A 23,673-nucleotide genomic window follows, 5' to 3' on the forward strand; every position below is an offset into this window, starting at 1 on the left:
CATTTCTGTATTACAACTGAGGCCTAAAGGTCTTGCCTGTTTTCACACAGCAAATGTGTTACAGATGGGATTTTTATCCAGGACTCCAGGAGCTGACATCCTGTACATTTCAAAACTTACTTCATTGTTTAACTCTCAGTTTTGTGAATCAAATTAATACTTTTATTCTATTTTGGCACAGGGAGACCAAGTGGCTTGTCCTCAATTTCTAAGGATTCATTTTCAAAGTGGTTTTCTCAGTTCAATCAGTTCATAGGATGAAGATTTTGGTTTTTTTCCCAGGGAGATTACTAAGCAGAGCTGGCCTGGAGGAAAGTAGCTCTGTTGAAGGAAAAGAGGAAGAGGAAGAGGACACTATTACCAATGACAGTGGATCCCCAGCATTTTCAAAGAAGAGAAGAATGGAAGCTGCTTATTCTGATCCTGAAATTGAGTTTGTCCAGATTGAAGTAGGAGCAATTCCTGGAGACACAGAAACTGAGGAGTATCTGATTGAGCTCAGCAGTGATCCAAATCCATCCATTCAGTAAGCGCTAATAATCTCATCCTTCCATATGAAGGATCTGATATGTATTTTCCCTTAACCTCTGAAGTCTGTATCTTAATCTTATCTGCTTTGAAAATCTGAAAGTAGAATGCTTTGAGGAAAGTAGGGGGAAAAGACCTTTCTAGTGGCATTCTCAAATGTACCATTTGTACAGTTATAATTTTGATTACTTTCATTTAGATACTCAGGATTTTCATTATTATTCTTGATTCCTCTAACCCAAATTTCATTTTCTGGGTTTTCTTCCTTTCCTCCTTTTTGTAAGTTTTAAGGTATAACTTTAGTGTTTTTCCTTAGAGAAGAGTATGTATATGTGTATATGTTCTGTATAGTAATGATGTATTCCTGAGGAAATAATTATTTGCTTTACTGATTAAATTTTTTTAAATAAACACCCTCTTGTAGAAACTTCTGAGAGAGCCAGAGTATAGATTTTGTGTTGTGTATGTAGTCACAATGATATGTGTTTTGCCTCAGGGTTGAGAATTATGAATATGATCTAAGAATTGAAAATCAACCATCCATTAGAAGACCTAAAACTAAAACAGCTCTTCTTCAAAACTTTCGGAAAAAAAGGGTAAGAATGTAAAAATTAGCAGTTGGCTATCAAAACATAGTTGTCCCTTTTGTGAAATGACAATGATGTTAACTTTCCTTATTTGTCCCTAATATTTCATAAAATGTTTTTTATCTCTGTGGGATTTCTCTCATTGTGGGATAGGGTTATAAGATGATGAACAAAATACACGCAACCCACTTTTAAATACCTGATGTGTTCACATAATATGATTGTGGAAAAAAGGAGGGGTAACAAGAAAGATTCCTTAAATACAGATATTAGAAGAAGTAGCTGTTCTTTTTTTTTTTTAATTAATACTTTTTTACTTTTCTACAAACATGTAAAAGTTTGTGTAACAAATTTTTTTCCCTTCCCCCTCCCCTCAATAGCAAGCAATCCATTATAGGTTAAACATGTGCAATTGTCCTGAGTGTATTTCCAGATTTATCGTGCTACGCCAAAAAATCAGATCTAAAGGGGGGGAAAAACAGAGAGAGAGAGAAAAAAAAAACAAGCAAAAAATACCACCAAAAAAAAAAAAAAAAAAAAAAAAAAAGAGTTGATCCGCATTCAGTCCCCACAGTTCTCTCTCTGGGTATGGATGGCTCTCTCTATCACAACTCTATTGGAATTGTCTTGAATCATCTCATTGTTGAAAGAGCCAGGTCTATCATAATTGATCATCATATAATCTTATTGTTCTCTTGGTTCTACTCACTTCACAGCATCAGTTCATATAAGTCTTTCCAGACTTTTCTGAAATCAGCTTGTTCATCATTTCTTATAGAACAATAAGGTTATTCCATTCCTTTCCTTTTTCCATTATATTCCATTCCCATTTCTTTACTTTCATATACCATAACTTAATCAGCCATTCCCTAACTGGTGAGCATCAATTCACTGTCCAGTTCCTTGCCACTATCAAAAGGGCTGAGAAGTAGCTGTCTTAAAAAGGGATGTTTTATAGGCTTTGAAGTACATTTCATAATACAGAGAGGTCAACTACAGAATCTCTTCCATCTTTCCCTCAGGAAACATATCAAAGACTGAATTCATTACTTTAGGTGCATAACAACCCAAAGTTTATGATGAATCTCACTGAGTAAAGGTGCCTCTGTGTGCAGATTGCATGTCAGCCACAAGTCTCCCAAGCTCAAGCCCAAAAGTCATTGAGAGGACTGGAGCATAAAACAACTGGAAATAATTCATTTCAACAAGCACTTGTTACTTGTCTACTTTGTGTAAAGCATTATATGTTAGGTTGTGAAGATAGATACTAAGACAATGCAAAATAAGCTCTGACCTTAAGGAGGTTCTATTCTACTAAGAAGGAGATAAATATACAACCAAATGAATACAAATTGTATCAGGAGGGAGAGCACACCTAACAAGTGGAAGGGATCAGGAAAGGCTTTCTATAAAAGGTGATTCCTGAGATCAGCCATAGGGAAGAGAAGGATTCTCAGTAGGTAAGGGAGAGAATTATGTTCCAGGATTAGAAGTCACAGGGTCCTAATGAGTATTAAGTCTGAAAAGACAGAGAAGAACCACATGCTGAAGGACTTTTAGGAATAAATGATGATTTGTTTTATCCTAGAGGCAATAGGGAGCCACTTAAAATTTCAGTGCAGAGGATGGACTAGAACAGAAAAAAAGGGCTAAAATTAGCCCATGATGGGCTGGAAGCAGGAAGGAGATTTTCTAGAAAGAAATTTCTGGCTTTTAGCCTTATTACACCTCTCTTCATACTAGGGATCTCTTAATTACTACATGCTTTCTTCATACCAGGGATCTCTTAATTGACAAATTCTGTGCCCTTTTTTCAGCCCTCCTCCTTTATTACCGCTCTTCAGCCCTTGACAGCCATCAATCACCCTCTTCCCGGACATTTTTTTCTTTCTGGGTTTTTGTGATACTGCATTTTCCTGATTGTCTTCCCCCATCTGCCACCTCTCTAGTCCTCTTATAATTATCATTTGATTGAAACAGGAAGAGGAATGGATTTCAGGATAAAGTACTGAGTTCTATGTTGAGTTTGAGATGCTTATGGGACATCTGGGTATAGATTTCCAATAGTAACTCAATCAGTAAGCATTTATTTAGAGCCTACAATGCACCTGTTATTGTGCTAAGCACCGGGGACACTTTGTTCTTGAGGAGCTCATTCTAATGAAAGAAACAACATGCATCCTTTCAGCTACTTTTCACCACCTGAATCATACTTGACTTCCCCTTCTGCCATCCCCAGTCTTGTTACACCTTGTCAGTTCTAGCCCTCATAACATCTCTTGCAACTTTTTCCCTTTCTTTATTCACACATCTTTGGTTCTGGTTCAGATTTTCATCACCTTTTGACTGGATTATTACACTTGTTTCCTAAGTAATCTCCCAGCATCCCACTCTCTTATCCACCCTTCTCTTAGTTGCCAAATTGATAGTTAAAACATTATATGACTGTGTCTCTCTCCTGCTCAAAAAGTATCAATGACTTCCTTTTGCCTCCAAGATAAAAGCCAGAACCCAGTCTTCAGCATTTAAAGCCTTTCACAGTCTGGCTGGAGCCATCTTTCTAGAATAATTTCTTGTGACGACTCCTTAGGCACTCTCTGTTCTGGCCAACCTTGCCTCCTGGTTTTTCCCCCACATAGGAGATTCAGTCTCTTGCATCAGAGCCTTTATAAGGATTGTGTCCTGTGAAGACCGAGTTAGCACCCTGGATACCTTAGAATCAGCCAGAGTCAGGATAAGCAAAAGTCCTTGATCTTTATTCTCAGTCTTTAGGGGTAGAAGTGAAGGGAATGGATGCGCAGGATTTCTGCGACCTCTCCTCTTCCTCTCCCGCCCATTAGTCCACCCCTTATTCCCTCCTACAATTCTCTGTATACACCAAACAATTGGGCCACCACAGGATAGTGGGAAGAGACATTTTCCAAGCATATTCTAATAGAGTATTGTCCAATGGGTAATTAGCCTTAAGTGCTCAATTGTCCGACCTCAGTGCATCAACTCAGAGTTTCAGCCCTTTACATCTCCCGCTTTCTTTTGTTTTAGAACACAGGTGGTCACACCATCCCTGACTTCTCAGGGAGGTGAGAACCCCAAAAAAGAGGTGATCACACACACCCCCGACTTCTCAGGAAGGGAGGTGAAAGCACTAAAAAGGAGATGATCATGCCCTTTCTGACATCTCAGGAAGGGAGATGAAAAGCACCAAAGGGAAGTGGGGATTGCTATCAGGTTTCTGGGCTGAAGGGTCTTATCAGAAACAGGTATGCACAAACTCATCAGCATGAGAGGTATTACACAAACACATAGCAATAACACATAGGCTATTAATGATGTCTCTCCCCACAGCCAATGCAGGCTCAATGTGGTGTAACAAACATGAATTGAATTGTACATGCTAGTAGTGATATAACAAACAATATAAATCAACATGGTGTTGTAAAAGATTTCCAGAAGTCCTAGAGAAGGAGGGTAGGTAAACAATAGTCACACATAACACCTCCTTCAGCAGCAAAGAGATAGTCCAAAACCAATCTATTGTCCATTGTTTCACATGTCAGGGGATCCAATGATTCCCCCCCCCAGGTTTTTGAAGTCCTGCAACAGTCTTTTTATGTGTTAGGGAATCCAATGATTCCTGCAGATTTTGAAGTCCTGCAACAGTCCATCATTTCTCAGAAAATCCAATGATTCCTGAGGGTTTTCAAGTCCTACAATAATTTTTTCATGTCTCAGGGATTCTAATGATTCCTGAAGATTTTCAAGTCCAACAATTTTTGATGTCCATGAGTCAAACGCGATAACTGCCATGCTCTTTCAGTGGTGGGCACAGTTAGCAATGGAACCACCCAATGTTTCAAGGGTCGGCTCCATCTCTCTCCGATGGACAAGACGAATACAGCTCGTTGGCACCCATCTGATTCCTTCTTCAACTGTAGAGATACAAGCAAACCCTCTGCCCCAGGCAGTTAACCTATCTGGTCCCTTCCATTCACCACTTTCTGGGTCTCTCCACATCACCTGGCGATTTTCTAAAGATAGTGGAGCTGCTCGCACTGGACACTGCCCTTCTGGTGGGTTATAAAACCTGTCTGCCGGAGCCAGTGCATCTTTGTCAAAGATTAAGAAGTTAATAGTATAAAGGGCTAGATTTAGAAGTTCTCTAGGGTTATCTGTGGCTCCCCTTTTGTTTTTGGAGGATATCTTAATGTCTCTATTTCTTTTCTCTACTATTGCCTATCCTTGAGGATTAAAAGGTATGCCAGTGGTGTGTAAAATCTGATACTGTGCACAAAAGTGTGTGAAGTGTTTAGAAGTAAATACAGTTCCATTGTCTGTTTTTATTGTTTGTGGCACACCCATAATTTGCAAATGCTTGTATAAGGAATTCAGTGCCCATTCGGGCTGTCTCTTTTGCTGCTGGTATTGCAAAAGTGAATCATGAAAAAAGTGTCTACTACAACATGGATAAAAGACAGACAACCAAAAGATTTATAATGGGTCACATCCATTTGCCAAATTTCATTGGATCTCAAACCACAAGGGTTCTTCCCTGAAGGGAGTGTAGGAGCATGGAAAGGAATGCAAGCTGTACAGGCTTTTACTATGCTCCTAGCTTCCTCTCTTGTTATTCCAAATTGTAAATGTAAAGCTCGAGCAGCTTGATGATATTTAAAATGAGATTCTTGGGCTTCCTGAAATAAAGGAGTATTGGCCAATGTGGTTAGAAGGTTATCTGCCTTTGAATTACCATCAAAAATAGGACCTGGAAGTCCACGATGAGGGTGGACAATGCAAAATGCAAAATATAAATCTTACCTGGATGTTTTCTCACATGCTCTTGAAGTTCCTTAAAGAGCTGATATATATTAGAGGCTACAGATTTTATTTGAGCTGTGGCAATTCTTTGTATTTATATCTCCTGGATAATAAGTAAGAGCTAGAATGATTATATACAATTCATTCTGCTAAATGGACTGAAAAGGAGTTCTTACTACTCTATGGTTAAGTCATGAGAGTATAAAGCACAAATGTTACCTTTGGATGCATCTGTAAAGATAGTTGGTCCTTTAAGAGGAACTTTAGAAACCTTTTCTTCAAGAATCCATCGCCAATTATGTAATAGTCTGGTTGTCTTTAATGGAGACCCATGTGTAAAATTTGGAGCCATGGCTAATAAATTTGCCACTCTGGGATGGTTTCACAGCATACACTAATGCATTGGTATAAAAGGTGTATATCTTGTCAGGTCTTATCCCAGATAATTGTACTGCTCGCTTAATAGCCTTTAATAAAATTCTGGCCACAAGCACTGGGCAAGGAGTAAGGCTTTGTTCTGGTCGTGCTGGGAGGTTCACCCACTCTAGGACACTGTCTCCTTGAACAAGGACTGCTGTAGGTGCCTCTTGATATTTCCAAGGGTTTTTGAGTGACTCTTTCAACCACATTGGATAAAGCCAGTTCAACTTGTCTCAAAGCCTCTTGAGCTTCTTTTGTAAGCTGGCATCATGAGTTTAAAGCACTGTCTCCCCTTAAAATGTCATATAATGGTTGCAATTGACAAGTAGTCAAGCCTAATACAGGACGCATCCATTGGATAGCCCCTATTAATTTCTGAAAGTCATTTAAGGTGTTTAGCTTCTCTGTTCTTAAGGAGAGTTTTTGTACTGTAAGCACCTTAGGGTATACTTCATATCCTAAATATTGAAAAGGAACATGTCTTTGAATTTTTTTTGTAGCTATATGCAGTTTGTAGTTCCTTAATGTTTCCATGGACTTTTGTAGACATGCTTCTAACATTTGTTCCTCAGGTGCACATCCCAATATATCATCCATATAATGTAATAACATTACTTTTGGAAACGCTTTTCTTACTGGAGCAAGAGCAAGTGCAACATACATTTGACACATAGTAGGGCTGTTTTTCATTCCCTGTGACAAAACTGTGCATTCATATCTTTTATAAGGCTCAGCTAAGTTAAGGCTGGGCACTGAAAAGGCAAATATTTTTATATCCTCCTTAACTAGAGTGATAAAATAGAAACAATCCTTAATGTCTATAACCCAAAGAGGCCATTTTCTAGGCAATTGTGTAGGAGATGGAAGTCCAGGCTAAAGAGTTCCCATAGTTCCATCTGATCATTTACCTTTCTTAAATCAGTCAACATCTTCCATTTTCAAGATTTCTTTCTTACAACAAATACTGGGGAATTCCAAGGACTGAGAGAAGGTTGTAAGTGTCCTTGGTCAAGTTGCTCCTGTACAATATCTAATAAGGCCTGAATTTTATCGCTACCTAAGGGCCAATGTTCTATCCACACTAGTGTATCAGTTTTCCATTGGATAGGAACAGGTGAAAGTGTTGGCAGGCCTTCAACAGCAGCCCTGCCTAAAAAACTGAGTACTTAATTGTAATCCTAATGTATAAAATGTCTCTTCCCCACAGATTGATGGGGATTTTTTCAACTATAAAGGAGTAAAAACTCCTGTTTTGCCTTCAAAAGTCCATCTCAAAGGGGTAGCACTAACTTCAGCTGCTATTGATCCTCCTATGCCAGACATGTAGATATCTGCCTTAATCTTTGGCCAGTGACTGGGCCAGTTGGCATCTCTAATGACTGTATGATCTGCATCTGTGTCCACCAATCCTTCTAATGGTATGCCATAGAAAGTGAGCATAAGTCGGTCAGCTGTCACAGCTGCTGTCCAGTATATTCCTAGATTCAGTTGCTTGGAGTCAGAATCTGGATGACTATCACCAGGTTGCTTATTAGGAGTCTGTATCAGTAAACCTGATGCTACTATTTTTCCTGGTTGATAAGTCACACACTGTCTACCTATATTAGTGATTGGGAAATTAGCTACACATTCCCCAGTTTCCCACATCAGTATATGGATGGACACTGTTTTGTAAGCACATTCAGGAGGTGAAATGGTCAAGCCTACTGTGCCTGGAGGCAAGGGATCCATTGGCTGGAGAGGAACAGATTTCACCTCTCCAGGGGGTGTCTATCTCAGTAGTCCCAGCTTCATAAAACTCTATTCTCCACAATTGTGATCCCTTTTTTCCATCAGATGGCTTCTGGCTGATTGATCATGTCTGGGTACTGAATTTCTAGGCACTCTCTGAGTATAGCATTGGCTGCCATCATGCCCCAAGTATTTTTTGCCTTGGGCTCTGGGGCTGGGCCCCTCATCCTGTTTCCCTGAACCAGTCTACATTCTGATGCCAAATGGAATCCTCTGTTGCATTTTGGACATGGGGTATTGGGTCTTGTTCTCCCATCCTGTTTTCTCACTCTGTCTTTACGCCAACATTGAGCTTTCAGATGCCCTACTTTACCACATTGAAAGCATTGACGAGTGTCTCTGGAAGTCCCTTGCCATGTCTTCCCATGTTGGGATCTTGGGAAGTCTGCATCATAGCCTGGCTATAAAAGGTATTTGTGCCCACTGTGGCACAGCATCTTATGATCTCTTATAAAGGAGCATCCTTGCGTAGTCCTAGTATAATCCTTCTACAAACCTCATTAGCATTTTCTTTAGCAAGTTGCCTTATCATAATGTCTGTTACTGCATTTTCACCATTAGTTCGTATGACAGCTGTCTGCAAAAGTCCCACAAAATCAGCAAAGGGTACAATTTTTGTGAAGGCCTCACCCTTGTCATTTTTATAGGGGAGAAAAGTCCATGCTTTGATAGCAGCAGCCACAATTGCTCATATGCTGCTAAGAGGTAACTAATATGTACTGAAATTTCTGCATAAGAACCTACACCTGTTAGTTGATCACAGGTGATTGGAGGATTAACTCCACTTTGACTATTTCGTTGGGCTTATATCCTACAGAGTTCACTATATTTAGAGAGCCACAACAAGTTTGTCCAAGTTCTAAGCATTTCCTTGCTATAGATTTCCAGTCACTAAGGGTTAAGACTTCATAAGCCAAATTCTGTAATAACATCTTAACATAAACTGATGTAGCCCCATAAAGAAAGCAAACCTTTTTCAGGTCTTTGAGGATTTCTATATCAAAAGGAGTGTATCTTCTATTTTCTTGACTTGAAGAGTTAAACTGTTGAATCATGGGATACATATTGATTTTCAGATCTGTGAAGTTCTGTTTTCTCTCAATTATAATGCTTCTCTGGGAGGAGGTTTCTTTTCTGTAAATCCTTTTTTCTGTGAGCAGGTTTCTTGGGAGGCTTCTGGAGCCTCCAGCCAGAGCGAAGGTAGAATCTCGAATCCTCTTCTTCCTGAATCTTGGCTCTGAATCTCTTCCAGCTTCCCTGAAGTTCTCCTGGGAAGTCTTGTCCTTATCCCAATCCAGATTCACTCTGCAAATTCAATGTTGCCTCTTTTTATCCTCCCAGAGAATGGGCTTGTGGGTACTCCCAGGGGCTTGTGGGAACTCCTACAACCAACAAACTTGCTCCTTTTAAAGGTGTGAACCCTGAGCTAGAGAATTGTTAAGTACTGGCAGCACCTAGTAAGAACCTAACACAGATTAACTAAATCCTGCCCTTCTTCTGTGGCTTTAAGTAGTGCTTTTTTGCAATCTAGTCATAGGAGAGGGTAATTGCTGGGGAGAGGTGCTGGTGGTTTCACTGCCCCTCCCACTACTCCTCCTCCCTCCTTTCTGGAAGGTGAAGTTGGGGTTGAAGCTGCCTGGTTTGAGTGAGAATGACCACGCCCTTCACCACACCCTTCATCCTCACATAACTCCACCTGCCCTCTAGTGATATTGCTATTAATCTGTTCATTGTTTTCCTCTTTTTCCTCACACTTCCTCATCTGGCTGTTCTGAAAATTTTTCTTTTTTGTATAACTTGCAAGATTCTTTAAGGCCAATTGTATTATGTTGTATATAAAGAATGTTTCCTTGGAAATTGAACCAGTCCTTTATTATTATAGTATTCACATAGTTGATCTCCTACCAGTTTCCAATTATCTGGACCTATTTCTTCTTAATTTAAGAACCAAGGAGAAGTGTGTTCTAATGTACCCAAGAGTCTAGAGATCTGTAACCAAGTTATAATTAAACCTTGTCCCTTGATATCTTAAGTATGCTTTCTATAGTGCCCCCTGGGGCGGGGGTGGAGCTGGGGGAGAATCTTTTCCTAATATCTGCCCCATTTCAGCTAGAAAAGGTTACTAGTTTAGCCCTTAATAAAGTAAGTTCTCTGTGTATTAAAATACTCACCCTATTTCCTGGTCTCCTGGAGACTTCTTCAGTAAAATTAGGGTCCTTGGTCCACATGTTGGGCACCAAATGTGAAAACAGAGTTAGCTCCCTGCATACCTTAGAATCAGCCGGAGTCAGGATAAGCAAAAGTCCTTGATCTTTATTCTTGGTCTTTAGGGTTAGAAGTAAAGGGAATGGATGCACAGGATCTCTGCTACCTCTCCCCTTTGTCTCCCTCCCAAAAGTGACTCTGGCTAGTCTTATTCCACCCCTTATTTCCTCCTACAATTCTCTGTATACGCCTAACAATTGGGCCAGCACAGGATAGTGGGAAGAGACATTTTCCAAGCATATTCTAATAGAGTATTGTCCAATGGATAATTAGCCTTAGGTGCTCGGTTGACTGACCTCAGTATATCAACTCAGAGTTTCAGCCCTTTATAGTGTCCCATTGGGAGGAGAAGGCTCTCCCTCCTCCTTCCTGCCTTTTGAAACAAGCCTCAGTTTCTGTTTCAGGCTAACTCAGGCATCAGCCCTGGCCTTTCTAGATCATCCCGGTGGATAGTATTTTTTCTACTCAACTACCAACTCTATCTCAACCAGAAGCCAGGGAATGCTAGGGAATGTTTCATTTTGTTCTTTGTGTCTTTACTGCATGGGTGCTTATAATTGCTTTTTTGTATTAAACTGAATCTCATTTCACATTTTGATTTTTCCTTCTCTATATATAGATCATGTAATCCCCTCTTGATTTAAATTCTTTATGGACAATAGTATTACTTCAGTCACTTAATAGATATTTATTGTCTTGAACTTTTATAGTGCCTAAATATACCCAAAAAAATGTATCTTTTTGAATATTATCTATCCCACTTCTCTCCTTTAAACATATATTTTTATAACAATGTCAAATGGACATTTTGTCTATATGGTGTCTAAAATTGGGGGAGGCAAGTCCTTTAATTTAACTTCTCAAAGTGGGAGCAAGGGGAACAATAGTCATCTCTAGTATTCCCAAATGTTAAAGAAAAATGTGCTGTCCTAGTGATTTAAGGGTAAGAACTTTTCCCCTGAGTGATATTTGGAATATTGTGGATTTGGACAGAAGTCTTTTCTTTATTTCAAAGTATTATAGTGTTGGCTCTTGGCATCTGCATAGTCATCAATAACTCTTGTCTCAAATGGTGCAGGAAAACAGAACCCAGCCTAGGGTGGGGTTGGGGTGCTATTTTTATTGTCGTGTATCCAAACTACAGTTAGGAAATTATTTCACCCTCTGTACCACCTTGGGAGTGAAATGAAAAACTAATCAGGACAAGTCTAATCTTGAAATTCACTTGGAAAGATTTTAAAAGTTAATTGTCTCTTCTTTGTCAGGAAAGTAAATGCACCAATCTTTTTTTTTTTTTTTTTTTTAAAGGGAATTATTACACTGGAGCCAGGTATAAGCTCAGAAGAAGAGGATGAAGCTCAGCTAACCGAAATACAATCAATCTCCTATACCAACAAAAAGAAAAGTAGGGCTTTGCTCTTGATCTCTTGCCTGTTATAAATTTAACTTTGACTCATCTTCCTTTTTCATTGCTTTTGGATATTGTAATAAACATACCTGGGAGTTATAGCTAACCTAAAAACCATAGACAACCTGATGAGGTCCTCTAATGTCAGGATTGCTATATGAAATCTGGCAGCAGAACTTTCAGAAGTATTGGGCAAAAACAGCCTTTTTCTAGCTCTTTTCCTGGATCTAGGAACCTTGGGATAGAAGAGTCTCTCTTTGTTCCATAATTAAATCATGCTTCTGAAGGGTAAGCAGTGCTTCTAAAAGTAAGAGAACTCTGCCTCTCCTCAGCTTTTTGTTAGAGTTGTACCAAAAAATTGCCAAGCTTTGCTTGTTGTTCTGAGGGCTCTAGATGATTGGGTCATTAATCTAGAATTGGAAAGGACCTTGGGAGCCAGTCAGTACAACCTCATCATTTTACAGACAAGAAATAAGGATATTGTAGTTGAAAAAGTATCTATTTTGGGATCAATCATTTATAGGGATCATTCATTACAAAAGTACTTGGCTCCCAGATTTATCTGTCTCTCAAGTTTATTCTATGGGAACCACATGAAAAACACTGATTGGTCATTATAGAAACCAGGCTGATTTTCACCATCCTATAGGATTCCCCAAAACTTACTCTTGAATGAAGTCATTACTGTCCTCTATCTTCTCTAAGAACTTTGGACAGCTTCTAAGGCATGTTGAAGGAAAAAGTACAAGAAAAGCAAATATTATTTCTAAGCCTATTCTTTAATTTGTAAGCATTTTATTTCACTAGTAAGTTCATTCATCTTGCATGTTTTCAGGATTTTTTTTTTTGAGTGCTGTTGAGCTTCATGTAATGATTTAGATATTAACACATTCAGGAATAGCAGACGTCTACAACATGATTAAAATCTAACCATGACTGAAGAAAAGGGGTCAACTTAAAAAGATAAAATGAGATCTTTTTTTTTTTTTTTTTTTTTTATATATATATATTTTTTTTTAATAATATTATCCCTTGTATTCATTTTTCCAAATTACCCCCCCCTCCCTCTATTCCCTCCCCCCGATGACAGGCAATCCCATACATTTTACATGTGTTACAATATAGTCTAGGTACAATACATGTGTGTGAATATCATTTTCTTGTTACACAATAAACATTAGAATCCGAAGGTACATGCAACCTGGGCAGACAGATATTAGTGCTAACAATTTACATTCACTTCCCAGTGTTTCTTCTCTGGGTGTAGCTACCTCTGTCCATCATTGATCAACTGGAAGTGAGTTGGATCTTCTTTATGTTGAAGATTTCCACTTCCATCAGAATACATCCTCATACAGTATTGTTGTTGAAGTGTACAGTGATCTTCTGGTTCTGCTCATTTCACTCAGCATCAGTTGATTTAAGTAAATGAGATCTTTTTTAAAAGAGGAAAACTAATAATACTCTTTATGCCTTTTAAATTGCAAAAGAGGTTTTCTCTTTTACCTAAAAAGAATGTTTGATTTTGCTATTTTCTAGCTCCTCAAAAACTTTTCCCTCAATAGACTCACAATTTCATTAATGTGGGCATTCCCTCCCATCTAAACCTTGTTGTTCTGTGTGATTCTTGTCCAGGCCTGCAAATAGGGAGTCTTTGTGCTGGAGGCCTTCCCCCACATCTTTTGATATTGCACAGAAGGTTTGTTTTGATTGTTGATGAGACAATGTCCCTTCTATTGACTACTTCTAATGACTACTTTAAAAGGTACAGGTAGTGACTGCTCTGTCAGAGGAGACTCAAAGCAATAAAGCTATCAGGAGCCCTTTTACTTTAGTAACTATGCCAGCATAGTTTGTTACTCTCTAGCAAATTGGGTGACAGGTGTGCTTTTCCTGACCTTTGTGAGTTTGGTCTTCAGATGACCACACACGGTCTATCACTTAGATGGCCTCTACTAGGAAGTTTTGCTGGCTTGGGAGAAGCTTTCAGAACTTACATTTCATTGACATAGTCTCAAAGAACCCAGGGTCACCAGCATACCATCTGCGGGCATTGGAAGAGGCAAGGAAGAATCATATAATCCATAGAATCAGTTGTTGTTGCCCTGGAACCACCATATTAGTTTTTTCCTGCCTCACAGTGCTGTTTGAAAGCCCACATTTTTACATACAAGCACCTGCATCTGAAACTATGTGTGTTGTATCCTTCCCTAATAGAATGTAAACTTCTTGAAGGCAGGGAGTATTTCATTTTTGTCTGTGAACCACCAATGTCTAGTATGCAGTAAGCACTTAGTGTTTTAAAAATTAAATTAAATTGCTTCAACTGTTACAAAGAATGCTGCCCATTCATGACAGAGACTGGTTCCACATTTGAAGAAAAAAGAGCAATTTTCTGGGGAGATGAATTTGAGACCATAACTATGATTACAGTATTCATCTCAATGCTCTTCTTCAGCCAAACCTTAAAAATTCTTCTTACATTTGTCTTAGGGGAATTAAGCTGTGCTGTTGAGTATTCCAAAGACAAGCTGTGTACCATGCTGGTTAACCATCACTGTAAAGAAGAAACTCTAATAGAGAACCCATGTGATCAGGTAGCCTCCTTGTGCTATAGCAGTGAAATAAAAGAATATGAGCTTCAGGAGCAAGTCCTTCAGGAAGAAGGAACAAGAGAAGGGCAGAACCAAGAAATCCTTTGTGATGAAGAGTCCCTCTCTGAAACACAAGCAGATATTTCAGAGTCTCTGCAGAAGTTTCAGGAAGATAGCGTTTACTTATTGGATGCTACTAAAGAAGGAAATGTGGGCCGCTTCCTGAATGTGAGTATACATTCTGAGATGAGGCAACAGACTTCTCTCCACAAGATGTCTCCACACAAAAACTTGTGTGGCCTCTTGTCAGATGGGCTGAAGAGGAGCTCTCATTCAGCTGGGCCTTGGACATGGTGGCCCAGCAGTGTTTTGTGCTATGATTTCTAACAGTACTATCAACAGAAACTGACTTGTACTTTGGATTTTTTAAAAATAGGATCATAGGAAAAAATACTTAATTTAGAGAAGGGCATAGGAAGATTCTCTCAGACCTTATTGAAAGATTTTATAACATTGAAGTTACCAACAAAAAGAATTTCAATATTAAATCATCTAGACTACAACACAGGATGGTTTTCTCTCAAATTCATTTCATTAAAACATAATATAAAACATTCTGAGTTTGTTAAGGAATATAAGATGGGGATAAAAGAAAGACTAAGTTATCCTTTTTATTCTAATTTCAGTTTGAATTATGTCTATGAGTTCCGGGTAAAATTCCTCTTCATTGTCATAATAAAAATAACTCATGTTTATATAGTATTCTATGGTTTACAAAATGCTTTCTTCACAACAGCCCTATGAGATAAATAACCATTTGACAGATGAAGCTGAGAGAGGGTAAATGGCGTGTGCAATATGATGCCATAGTAGATGTTACAGTTGGCATTTAGATCCAAAGCTCCTTCACACCAAATCTGACTCCCTTGTGTATTACACCATGATGTCCTCTCAAGACATGGCCATGCTAGATATCAGGTAGTGTAATCCTGTGATCTTGCCATCCAGCTTTTATGTTTCAGGTTGGCTGAATTCTGGGGACATTATAACTCACATGATCTAAGCAGAGCCTTTTGAACATCTCCCAGCAGCCAGGTGGCTCTATATAGTGGTGAGAATACCTAAGTATTGAGACAGACAAGAGCCCGAATGCTTGCAAAGGACAAGAAACAGTCCTTCCGTCCATTCCTTATTCCCCAGTAATTAGCATGTGTGAGGATACCCAGAATACCTAGCCTATTTTGTGATAGGGTTGCTCTGGGCTCCCTAGATTCTTGAGAAGGATAGAATGGAAATGCATATTCCAAAGAAAATGGCTTTTCCATCTGAAATAATTAAGTCATCAATAGAAATGAATGAAATCTGAACCTTTGGTCCACAATAAGAAAAAGAAACGGGGTGAGGGGGGTGGACTTTGAAAACCCAATTGTGTTCTGGTGTTCAAATTTTTTTTAATCTGTATTATATTTCAGATCATTTTTGTTTTTCTTTTGTTTTGTTCTTCACAGCATAGTTGTAATCCGAATCTCTTCGTACAAAATGTTTTTGTAGAGACACATGACAGAAATTTTCCATGGGTGGCATTCTTCACAAAAAGGTTTGAATTTAATTTTGCTTGTATATGGGGAAAGCATACAAAGTGTGACCTTAAAATAACAACCAAAAAATTGGCTTTATATCCTTAGAATAATGATTTGGTATGCTTAATTACTTTTTATTGCCAAAAATTATTCTTTTTCATTGCAATTTTGAATTAATGATATAATGATGGTCTTCCACTTCACAAGTATGAACTCTTGGTTCAGATAAAACGTAATCCAGAGAGTTAAATGTTAATAGAAGTCAGAAGGTCTCCTATAACAATATCCCTTAGCAGAACTGCTTGTCTTGCTGCTTATGTAGGTCTTCCTTTCTCAAAATTTGTATTCACCCAATTCTGAGTTGTTTCATAATTGATTTTTAAAAATTATTTTTGAAAAATTGAATTGGTGACTAACTGGTTTTCAAACACCAGAAAGCATATGGAAAATAATAAGAAAAGGGTTAACACACACACAGACACACACACACACACACACACACACACACGTTTTTTTCTGATAATAGATGGTAAGCTCCTTGAGGGTAAGGACTGTTATTTTTCTGTTTGTATCACTGCCATTTAGCACAGTGCCTTATACAAGAAGTTATATTTATTAAATTGAAAAATACAAAACAAAATTCCAACTTTATTCTGCTGTTTATTGTGGGTGGATTCCTGTGTGTGTTTGTTTATTTATCAATTTATTTATTTGTTGTTTTTTAGGCATGTGAAAGCAGGAACGGAACTGACTTGGGATTATGGTTATGAAGCTGGAAGTATACCTGAGAAAGAGATTCCTTGTCAGTGTGGCTTTCACACTTGTAGAAAAATAATATTATAAAGAAGCATTTTGTACATGCTAATGTCATTTAGTACAAGCTAAAGAAAGAACTATATAAAATACCCCCTAATTAATAGTGCATGCACCATCAAGAAATTTCTCTTAACTATTCCACTTGGGGGGATATTAAGATTTTTTCCCTCAGTTCTTAAGTGTAATTTAGGAATCCTGAAGTAAGAATGACATAGAAAGATAACAGAAAGTGGTTAAATAGATGTAGATATAGGCTCTTTACTTCCATTCAGCTTGTGAATAAATAGGGTGGAAGTAATTGTTTTGAATGTTAGGAATATTAACATAAAATTTGTTCATTGTTTTAACATGAATATGTTTAAGGAAGTATATATCACAGAAGATTCTTCTGTCTTTTATTCCTGTTTTTTAGGAATATTTGTTTTTGGTTCATGTCCCACAGGTGCTGAACCTCACATTTTCCTGACCCTTATAATTTATGACAGATCTATCTGTACATTACCCTGAAAGCTTTATTTGTAGGGGAAATGGAAACCATATTATAGAACAAAAATAAAGTAAGACCTTATTAATTCCGAGTGTATAGAAGCTCAGCCTGAATTGTAGGATGCTTTTAAAGAAATGTTTCTACTACTGCTCTGTATATTCACCAAGTGGGAATGGACTAATAATAAATTCTTGCCTGGTTGAAGGCCTCTGAACCATTTTCTTTGTACAACTTCCTTCCCTTCTGAACCCATTCACATTTTCCTTAATACATTTGCAATATACACACATACTGGGGGAGATACAGTTTAGGTTAGATGCATCCATTGCCCTCAAACACATGGCTGGTGGGAGGTGGTCACGCCTGGAGAGAGGAAGGAATATTGTAAAGTGATTTCTGAAAGAGGTAGTATTCCACTTGGGCTTTAAAGGAGTGGTAAGGATTCCATAAAGAGAAAGGTCATTCCAGGCCACAGCTTGAGCACTATCATGGAGTCGAGAGCATGTGTTTGGGGAGAAGGCAATTGTCTAGTTTCACTGGAGTACACACTGGAGAAGGGTAATAAGAGCCCAAAAGAGAACTTTTAGGGAAGGCCTTAAATGTTAGACAGAGGAGTTTGAACTTGATTCAAGAATCAAAAGGGAGCTGCTGAAAATTTTTGAGCTGAAGAGCTAAATGACAAATATTAATGGACTGTTCCCAACCTTTTTCATTTAAAAAAAAAATCACCACCCCACAAACCCTAGTCTTACCTCACTGTTCATCTTCCAATATATATTAATGCCTTCAGCATTTGTTTTGAATATACTCATGTTCCTCTCCCTCTTTAAGACTTTGTCGAGATAGACTTTATGCATGAACTCTTTCTTTCAAAGCTGAAGCTCAGGGTGCATCTGACCAAGCTTTCCTCTGATTGATCCTACTTTTAAGAATTATAACTGACATTTATTTCATGCCTTTAGGTTTGCAAAGTACCTTACATGCATTATTTCATTTGCTTTTCACAACAACACTGTAAAAGTAAGTAATGAAACTGGTAATAGCCTCATTTTACAGATGAGGATCCTGAGGCTGAGAAGTCAAATTAACTTGCCAAGGATTGCACAGCTGATAAGTCAATATTTGGGATCCCAGCCTTGGTATAAACCTATCTTAATCCCTGACTTCCAGATCAATTTAAAAAAACATTTCTGTTACTTGTACATATTTTGTTGGTGAGGTTCTGTCTCAGCTGTTCTATTATACAGGACAGTGTCTGACCCTTACTACGGACCCCGCCCCCCATAAAGTGTATGGTGCTCTGTGTGCACCCCATCGTGCACATGGTTTCTCAAAAAATAATTTACCAATTTACTGATATATTCATGACTACTCAATTCTACTTAGGATGACTGGAATCATTTCCCTCCACAGTCTGCCCCCCCCCCTAGGTCTCCGTGGGCTGGGGAGATGATCCTCACAAGCACATCTAACTCTTGGTTTAGTTACCCGAGCTGCTCTCACACCCCACGTTCTGTGGAGTTGTGTAAGGTAAGCGGCCTTGTCTCCCCATTAACCCGAAAAGGAAGCGAAGGGCCCTGGACTTGAGTCAGGGCCAGTGAGGCTGGCTGGCAGAAATCATCCTGTGCCACACCTTTTTGACTGATGAAGAAATAGGGCCCGGAGAGATGAAGATGGGCACCAGCCACAGAACGGGTGTCTCAGCCAGAGCTGAGCTCTGCTCCTCCCCGGGCCAGCCTTCCCACTGTTGCCCTACGGACAAGAACGACTAGGGATGTGGGCGCAGGTGTTATTAAAGGGATGTTATTTTTGGCCAAACTTTTTAAATCTGAAAAGCGGGGGATGGCTTGCTGAAAGGGGAAGGAAGTGGAATGCAGGGAATCCGGGCGATGTGAACATTCAGATAGACATAAATTTAAGAACGAGGAACAAAAGTGTTCCCGGTGGGGAGAGCCCGAGTGCCGGACGCCCAGGCCCGTCGGCTGGCTGCACCCGGCTCCCGTAGGCCGGGGAGGAGAATGGGTGAGAAGTCCAGCAGGCCGAAACCCGACAGCCCCACCAAAAGTCAACAGAAACTCAATTTATACGGCAGAACGGGGAATCGAAACTGAGCTGATCCAGCCCTCAGCATCACCCGCGAGAGGCCTGAGGCTGCCGGGGAGAGGAGGGGCCTGGGAGCCCTGCGTGCACTTTCGCCCGCCCTCCCTGCGCCGGCCCGAGCCTCCCTCTCTCGCTGGGCCAGGTGGGCCCTGCCTGCTTGTCAATCATGATGATGATGGACCAGGCCCTCCGAGACCCCGCTGGTAAGTGCCGCGGCTGCCCCACACGGGGATGGGAAAATGGACGAGTTTTCCCGGGCTTTCCCCCCACGCTAGTCTTCTGTCTCCCCGAGGCGTCTCCTGGCTGGGGAAGAGCCAAACCTTCGTCCCTGGACAGCTAAGCCTGGGGACTACAGGAACCTCTTTAGTCCGGATGGTCCGGACACGTCCCACCTGCTCTCTTTTTGAATGAGGCATTTTTCCTCCGTTCCTTACTCTTCGCACCCCCCTCTCGCCCCAGAAAAAATGGGAAAACATATTTTCCTAATGTGTATTAATCAAGCTAATCCCTCCCCTGCCGTGCTCAGAAATGTCTCATTCCGAACCCAGTCCAGACTGTCAGGAAGTGGAGAGCGCCCGCCAAAAAGCTGCGTTAAGAGCTCGCTGTGAGCCGGGGCCCTTGCTAACCATTTCCTCCCCGCAGGCTGCAGCTGGCCGACTGTCTGGGGACGGACGGGCCGCCTCATCAACAGCCTCCAGAGTGTAAGGACTTTAAAAAGTCTTTTTAAAAATGACCTAAAAGGAAGAAAAAAAAGATTTAAAGACTTTAAAAATTGTTCTTCTGTAATAGGAGTTCCTTCCTATTGTCCTGAGGGCCATCGAGGAAACAAAGATTGGGATTTCCTGGGCCAGAAAAATACCTCATTTAGCGTTTTCCCCCCTGGATTTCTCCGTGAGAATTCCGTTTGGTGCGTTTTCTAGAACTGATTGGATTGTTCTTTCTTTAGGAGGGGGGGAGAAAGAGATGGAGCTCACCATACTTCCTATTGGTTCCTGTCTTAGCTCCACCTAAACTTGATATTTTTAAGTCCCTCTCCCAGCTTTAAATTCTAAGATCCTCTTTCTTTGTAACTTGAAATGGATTTTAAGACTGTTGACCTTTTTGCTATTCCTTTTAAAAAATTAATTTCAATGAGATATTTTGCTTTTATAGCACCTTTTTTTTTTTTTTTTTTTGCTGGAATTCCTCCTAGGACTATCTACAAGATCAATTCTGTAAGTAGGTAGAATAAATTATATTGACATAGGGTTCTCAGAAACTGTCAGAGAGAATCCCAGTTTATTGGACAATATTTGACTTTCTTGAATTACATACGCGTTTTTTCCGACATAATTTGGTCCAGCATTTATTACTAGAGAGACTGGGGATGCCGAGTTAAAAACCCAATTCCTTTTCCACAAGAAACCCAACTTTTACTTGGGGGGCAAGGGCAGAGGGTAGAATTTATATTGTATACAAAGACCAGTAAGTCAGGAGTACCTAGTTCAGTAAAGGATCGATGGTTCTAGAGTCAATGAGCCTGGGTTCAAATCCTTCCTCTGATATATGACTATTAGCAAGTCACATCATCTCCCTGCACCTCCTCATTGTAAAATGGGTGGGTTAGAATTAGTAGTGTCAAAAATCAAATGGAACTGGATCCCTATAACTCCAATTGACTTAGGAAAATACAAAATAACGTTATTTAGGTTGTATATTTTGTTAAACATTTCCCAATTACATTCTCATCTGGTTCCAGGAGCATTTGTGAGTTTTGATCCCTTGAAGTGCTCCCCTTTTATCATGTGAATGTGCTTTTTCCATTACTACCTGCTCCTATGAACTGGGCATAGTGAAACTCCATAAGGGGAATGACATTTTGTCAGCAGTGTGCAGAATGGATTAGGAGAGGAGACTTGAGAAGGCTGTTTCTACTTCCCTTCTTCTCATTCTTAAAACTCTCTGTAGCCCGACTTCCAACTTCATTCCACTGAAACTGCTCTCTTCAAAGGAACCATTACTTGCCAAATTCAATGACTTTTTCTCAGTCTTAATTCTTTTTTTTAAAATCACCTTGAATCATCTTATCGTTGAAAGAGCTGAGTCCACACAGTTGATTGATCATCACAATATTCTTGTTTCTGTGTACAACGTTCTCTTGATTCTGTTCATTTCACTCTACATTAATTCATGTAAGGCTTTCCAGGATTTTCCATCATTTCTTATAGAACAATAATATTCTATTATATTCATATAGCATAACTTATTCAGCCATTCCCCAACTGATGGACATCCTCTCAATTTCTGATTCTTTGCCACCACAAAAAAGAGCTACTATAACATTGTTGCACATGTGGGTCATTTTCTCTCCTTTATGATTTCCTTGTGATACAGCTGGCATTGCTGGGCTAAAAGGTATGCACAGTTTGATAGCCCTTTGGGCATAGTTCCAAATTGCTTTCCAGAATGGTTGGATCAATTCGCAACTCCAACAACAATGCATCAGTGTCCCAGTTTTCCCACATCCCCTGCAGCATTTTAGCCAATCTGAGAGATATGAGATGGTACCTTTGGGTTACCTGAATTTGCATTTCTCTAATCAATAGTGATTTAAAGCATTTTTTTGTAATTTAATTTCTAGTGAAAATTTTCTGTTCATATTCTTTGATCATTTATCAATTGGAGAATGACTTGTATTCTTACAAAGTTGACTGTTCTTTATATATTTTTAGAAATTAAGCCTTTATAAGAAACACTGACCAGCGTAAAAATTTGTTTCTCAGCTTTCTATTTCCTTTCTAATCTTGGCTGCACTGGTTTTATTTATGCAAAAGCTTTTTAATGTAATGCAATCAAAATTATCTTATTTTGCATTCCATAATGTTTTCTAATTCTTCTTTGGCCATAAGTTTCAGCCTCATAATCTTGGTGTCATCATTGATTCCTCACTCTTTCATCCTTTATATCCAATCTGTTTCCAGGGATTGTCAAGTTTGCCCCCATATTGTTTTCTGCATAAACTACCTTCTCTCTTCTAATACTATTACCACCTTGGTGCAAGTCCTTATCATCTCATTCCTAGACTTTTGCAATAGCTTGTTGTGTCTCCCCGCATTCTCCACTCACCTATCAAAATGATCTTTCTAAAACTTGTTACCATTCATCTACTCAATAAACACCAGGGACTTCCTTTCACTTCAGGATCAAATCTAAACCCTTTGGTGGTCCAAGTCCCTCATAGCCAACACCCCTGCTTTCCAGCCTTCTTAGACCTCACCCATGTCTCCTCTGCCCCTCCATGAGCTTCATGATCTAGTGACACTGACCCTGACGTTCCTCAAATAATGTACTCCACTGTTTGAGCATTTTTGCTGGCTTGTCCCCCATGCTTATAATATTCTCCCTCCTTGTCACTTCCTGTCTTCCTTTAAGTCTCATCTAAGGTCCCGCCTTCTAAAGGAAGCATTACTAATTCCCTCTTAATTCTAGTGCCTTCTCTCTGTTGATTATTCCCAGTTATCCTGTATATAGTTTTTCATATATTGTCTTACCATTTAGATTGTGAACTTCTTGAGAGAGGAACCTTCTTGTACACTTCTTTGTATGCCCACTGCTAACCAGTATCTGACCCAAGTTACCCATAATTCTGTATCCTCAGGTTATCTTAAAAACATGAAGTTTTTTCCTTCTGTTCACCAGGAAAGTTTATTTTGTATTTTTAACCAGTAGCATCTAGACTAGGGTGATGGCTTTGGGAGTGGAAAGGAGACATGTGAGAAGGGACTGATTGCCCAGCAAATGAAAAGTCCTTTGAGGGCAGGAATGAATTTGATTTTCTGCCTTTGTATCTCTAGTATCTAGTACAGAGCTACATTGTAGGCACTTTTAAAAATGATTCTTGATCTAAAAAAAGAAAGCTAAAAATATAGAAAGAGGTAGGGGGGGAGGAAGTGAGGAAGAAAAAAATTAGGAACACGAGGTTTTGCAAGAGTGAATGTTGAAAATTATGCATATGTTTTGAAAATAAAAAGCTTAAAATATATATGGAAAGAGAGGGAGAGGGAGAAGGGAGGCTGTTATAAAGAGGTAACAGAGATTCTATTAGTCCTAGAAGAAACAAGTAAGAACTGAAGGAAATAGAGAAAATTTCATGAAGGATAATGGCATTTGAACTGATCCTAAAGGAAAATAGGACATATGAATGGCCCTGTTCTTTGATGTTTTTATGATGTTTGATGATTTTTAGGCAAATGGCTTCACTTGTAGGGGGGAATATTTGGAAAAATGATAGTTACCCTAAGTC

General features: G+C 39.3%; 1 protein-coding gene across 1 annotated transcript in view; it reads left to right on the plus strand.

Annotated features, from left to right (window-relative positions):
- The window catches only part of LOC141562414 (histone-lysine N-methyltransferase SETDB2-like), a 106,059-nt gene that overhangs the window by 46,981 nt on the left and 35,405 nt on the right, over positions 1–23,673 (plus strand). Inside the window, exons 13-20 of the mRNA XM_074302456.1 lie at positions 283–526; positions 1,025–1,124; positions 11,715–11,811; positions 14,308–14,636; positions 15,917–16,005; positions 16,714–16,828; positions 19,149–19,329; positions 19,442–19,594. Of these exons, the coding sequence (XP_074158557.1) occupies positions 283–526; positions 1,025–1,124; positions 11,715–11,811; positions 14,308–14,636; positions 15,917–16,005; positions 16,714–16,828; positions 19,149–19,329; positions 19,442–19,594 (1,308 nt within the window). The remainder of the gene's footprint in view (positions 1–282; positions 527–1,024; positions 1,125–11,714; positions 11,812–14,307; positions 14,637–15,916; positions 16,006–16,713; positions 16,829–19,148; positions 19,330–19,441; positions 19,595–23,673) is intronic.

The sequence above is a fragment of the Sminthopsis crassicaudata genome, chromosome 3 (assembly GCF_048593235.1).
Source record: "Sminthopsis crassicaudata isolate SCR6 chromosome 3, ASM4859323v1, whole genome shotgun sequence".
Lineage (NCBI taxonomy): Eukaryota > Metazoa > Chordata > Mammalia > Dasyuromorphia > Dasyuridae > Sminthopsis > Sminthopsis crassicaudata.